The following is a 4,955-nucleotide window of genomic DNA, read 5'->3' as shown; positions in this document are numbered from 1 at the left end:
TACCGATAAAGTTGATACTGAACTTTCCCTTATTTTCTACCTAAAAACAAAAGGAAAAGGATACCTTTATTCACAATATTTTCAATAAATCCATAATTTGCTTTGGATACGATTGATTGTTATCTTTGGCTCCATTCCATTTTCACTTAACAATTTCACATATTCAACGTGCGTCAGCTGTCACAATTTTAACCTTCTGTTGTGTAGGGGTGGTAAATGAGTTGAGCCGGCTCGTGAGCTCGATGAGTCGACTTGTAAAAAGTTCAAACTCAAATTCAAGTTTTTCGAGCTCGAGCTCTTTATCGAGTCGAGTCGAACATTTTTTTAGATGTTCGTGAACTCACGAGCCGGCTCACGAATCTTTCTTTTATTTATTTTTTATATATTATTTTTATTTAAATAATATATAATAATATAAAAAGAATGCATAAAAATTAATATATATATATATATATATATATATATATATATATATATATATATATATATATATATATATATATATATATATATATATATATATATATATATATATATATATATATATATATATTTTAAATCACTCATAACTCTTTGTTGTCTTCACCACTTCCTGAAACCAATAGTCCATTAGAACCCTATCGGAATAATGTATCCAATGCATTATCCCGTTAGAGTTTTTAACTACCTTTCAGGGGATGAGTGTAATTATCGATACCACAGGGACCTTACAGTTATTTAAGCATATCTCAGGGGTGTGGGTGTAATTTACCCTTTTTTTTATTATAATATATATAAATTTTAATAATAATAAAATAATTATAAAAAAAAATCAAAATAAGCTTCGACTCAAAGCCAAAAAGAAACAATTTACTCGATGAGCTGGAGCTCGACAAAGTGGACTCAAGCTCGAACTCGACTCGTTCACGCCCCAAACCCTTGTGCGCAATAATTTATGTTGAAAATTAAAGCAATAGTCTTTTACAATTCTTCTCCTCAAAGTAAAATAAAATACAAACTTTACACATTTGTATCTAGAAATTAATATAATATCAATTTACATCCTTTTCACATTGTATAAGAGCACCCATAACAGACGACTTCTTCAACCCTACACCCGGTGCGGGTTTACTGTTGTCACGTGTGTGTTTTTATATTTTATAATATATTCCCTCACTTTAGGTTGACCTGCGGAAGTTTTAGAAAAATACAAAAAAGAACACGTGACAGCAGAAGACTCACTTAATGTTTATCACCTCCTAACTATAATGTTTGTGTCAAAATTTAATGACTCTCCAACTTTGATGTTTGGGTTTGTGTTTGTATACTCGTGGAGTCCGTTGTTAAATTGTGGAGCAATTTAACTAAGAGAGCAACTATATGGATGCTCTAACTAACTATTCCCAATGCTTCTTAGGTAATTGAATATCTGATTTAAAACTTAATGACTTTTCATGCAAGCCCAAAATAACATTATCATTTGCCAAAATGTTGATGAAAAGGGTAAGGGGCGCTGAGCTCGACTATTTTGGCAGGCTCGAACTCGAGTTCAAGCTTTTTTTTTTATATAATTAATTTTTATTATAAAAAAATATTTATATTATAAAGAAAAATTATAAAATAAATAATGAAGTGTAATTATATATAGTTTTAAATTTTATATGTTTTGTTTTCTATTATTATTATTATTATATTTCATATTATTTAAATAAAAAATAATATATATAAAAAAAAAAAAAAGGAAGACTTGCGAGCCGGCTCGAGAGTTCACGAAAAACTGAAAAAAAAAAATTGAAGCTCGAAAAACTCGAGTTCGAACGTTTTTCAAATCGGCTACGAGCTCACGAGTCGGCTCAGCTTGTTTACCCAAAAAAAATTGTTGTATCTATTGATATTGAATAATTGGCATAATATATTATAAGGGTAAATTACAATCACCCCCTGAGGTATGGTTAAATTACGAAAACGCCCCTCTTTTTCGGATAATTACAACCACCCCCATCAACTATAAATCATTTTACACGTCCACCCTTGCGTTTTCAAATTTAGTGGAATCTTCGAAATATATGGATATTATCACTTTTGTACCCGATTTATCCCATTCAAACTCAACATTTTGAAGCAAGATGATCATAATATGTGTTTTTTGGCTTGTATATATCAGATTGTGGTTCATCAAAAACTATATTTTTACCCAAAACGAGCATAAACTAGAGCACATTCCACGAAATCTAGATGATAATGTTGAATTTGACACCATGAGAGTGGAGGTGTAAGAAAAAATCATAGTTGAGGGGTAGACGTAATTATCCAAACAAGAGGGTGGTTTTCGTAAATTGACCATATATTATAAATATTTTTCTTAAAATTGAGAAAACAATTAAAAAGGAGAAGATGCTCGATCTATACTACACGGCCACTACTTGTGTATATATACAAGCTAAGCACACAAAGCTTTCACTCAGCTCACATTCCACAGCACAGCACAACAATGGCGGCCACTTATCTCTTTCCACTTTCCATTCTCCTCATACTGTGCACAGTAGCCAAAGCTACTCACCCGGGCCTCATTCTCACCGTCGTCAACAACTGCCCCTACACCATCTGGCCGGCCATCCAGCCCAACGCCGGCCATCCCGCCCTCGAGCGCGGCGGCTTCGCCCTCTCCAGCCTCACCCACCGCTCCTTCCCGGCCCCCTCCGCCCACTGGTCCGGCCGCCTCTGGGCCCGCACGGGCTGCATCTACGCCCACGGCCGCTTCTCCTGCGCCACCGGCGACTGCGGCGGCCGCCTCGAGTGCGGCGGCCTCGGCGGCGCCGCCCCCGCGACCCTAGCCCAGTTCACGCTCCACCACGGCCACGCCGACTTCTCGTCGTACTCCGTCAGCCTGGTGGACGGGTTCAACATCCCGATGACGGTGACGCCGCACGAAGGGAAGGGGCAGTGCCCCGTGGTGGGGTGCCGGGCGGATCTGCTGGCCACGTGCCCGCACGCGCTGCAGGTGCGGGGGCCGCCGCACGGCGGGGTGATCGGGTGCAAGAGCGGGTGCGCCGCCTTCGGTAGCGACGAGCTGTGCTGCCGCAACCACTACAACAGCCCGCAGACTTGCCGGGCGTCGAGCTACTCGGAGTTCTTCAAGCATGCTTGCCCGGCGACGTTCACCTACGCGCACGATAGCCCCTCGCTCACTCACGAGTGCTCTGCGCCACGTGAGCTTAAAGTCATTTTCTGCCATTGAAAGGACTGTGTACTACTTTGCTTTAATTGCATGGGGGATTGGATCTGACGAACATCTGAGTCATTAATTTCTACTTTGTCTTCTTTCTTCGCTTGTATTATTATTAACTGTCGTGAAAAAAGAAAGTGATCATGGATGTTAGGGTGTGTTTGGGTGTATGTTTCTCGTGATGAACGCTAATGAAGTTTGTTAGTTTTACTTTTTTTGAGAAATATATATATATATATATATATATATATATATATTTCCTAATAAATTGTTTAGAAGCTGAATAACTTGTTTGCGTTATTATTGGTTTAATACATTCCTATTAATATTTATAGGAAAAATAGAATAGGAGAAGGACATAAATAATAATACGTAATATAATAGAAACTCCCATTATGTTATGGGTTGATTACATGAAATATATATAGAGAAATATTGCAAGGTAATAGAGTTTGACTAGGTAACTAAATCCTAACTAATCTAGGTAACTCAATCATAATAGAATCATAATATTAGGAGAGTTCTATAATATAATATTCTCTAACAATATTAGTGTGGGCACAGGTGAATCTTAATTATAGATGAGGTTAAATAAACACACTCACTAAGCATAATATAGGTGAATGTGTGATTATATGTAGATCTACGATTAACAATGATCATGTGTAAATAATATGGCCCTGTCTAGTATAGAGTTTCCCTTGTAGACCCACAGACATGCAGTGTACTTTAACCACACATTTGTTGAATTTTATGCAATTCATCGCTTTGCTTCATGGATGTAATTAATAATTTTATCGCGGACAATGTGAATATCAATTTTTAAATGTTTGGTGCGAGAGTGTTGAATGAGATTGTTGGATAAGTAGATGGCGTTGACGTTGTCGCAGTATACGATGGTTGTTTTCTTAGGAGGGCGCAATTCAGAAAGAAGGGTGCGCAACCATGTTGTTTCGACGACGACATATGCGACAACTCGCTATTCGGCCTCCGCACCAGACCGAGAAGTTGTGAGTTGCCGTCTGAAAGGCCAAGAAATGAGATTGTTTCCAAGGAGGATGTAGTAGCCCGATGCCGATCATTGAGTGTCAGTCGAACTAGGTGTAGGCTTGTTTGGAAAACAGTTCGACGGACTGTGGGAACAGTTTGACGCTAGAGGCATAGAAAATAGCGGGGGTCTGCTCGAGTTCAGCAAGTTGATTTTCTTCCATCTGGAGCAGCGAGTCTGGAGAAAAGTGAAAAGAGGGGTCTGGAAAGAAATGAGATTTTCTACTGTGCCGTAATTTTTGGAAAGCCCGTGCATCGTTTGTAGAACAAATTGTTTGTCGAATATTAAATTGCCGACAATCGGCCAAACTGTATGATATGAGTTTAAGTATTTGGTAGTAATCATGGATGGAGAGAGACCCTTTCTTGAGACTTGAACTGCTCTTCAACAATCTTTATTATCGGTGAAGAGTGGGGAAATGGAGATCCATAAATCATAGGTGATGGCGGTTTTGGAGAAAACCATGCCGGAGAGGTCGTCGGTGATGGTGTCGTAGATCCAAGATAGAAGGAGATAGTCTGCGGGTTTCCGTTCATCCGCAGTGATGAAGGCGAGCCTAGGCTTGCCATGAAGAAGGTCGGAGAGGCAGAAGCGGTCGGCAGTGATGGGAAGAAATGACTTCACTTTTGATAGTTGGGGTTTTTAATATCAAGAGTGACAGTAATGAAAGTCTTGAAGTTAAGAGTGGCAGCGGGTGGAGGA

General features: G+C 38.9%; 1 protein-coding gene across 1 annotated transcript; it reads left to right on the top strand.

Annotated features, from left to right (window-relative positions):
• The first annotated feature begins 2,262 nt into the window (after window positions 1-2,262).
• On the top strand, window positions 2,263-3,415 carry LOC105948681 (Pathogenesis-related thaumatin superfamily protein). The gene has a single exon (XM_012971908.2). It carries the CDS (start codon window positions 2,471-2,473, stop codon window positions 3,215-3,217), a length of 747 nt encoding a protein of 248 aa, XP_012827362.2. The 5' UTR covers window positions 2,263-2,470; the 3' UTR covers window positions 3,218-3,415.
• The last annotated feature ends 1,540 nt before the right edge of the window (window positions 3,416-4,955 follow it).

This window comes from Erythranthe guttata, chromosome 1 (assembly GCF_056151865.1).
Source record: "Erythranthe guttata isolate IM_541 chromosome 1, IM_541, whole genome shotgun sequence".
NCBI classification, from domain to species: Eukaryota; Viridiplantae; Streptophyta; class Magnoliopsida; order Lamiales; family Phrymaceae; genus Erythranthe; species Erythranthe guttata.
The sequence above is the reverse complement of the archived record's forward strand: the minus strand, read 5'-3'. Positions and strand labels throughout refer to the sequence as shown.

Bases quoted from the DNA above. Each gene is read 5' to 3' on its own strand.
- LOC105948681 (XM_012971908.2), top strand. From the start codon at position 2,471: ATGGCGGCCACTTATCTCTTTCCACTTTCCATTCTCCTCATACTGTGC.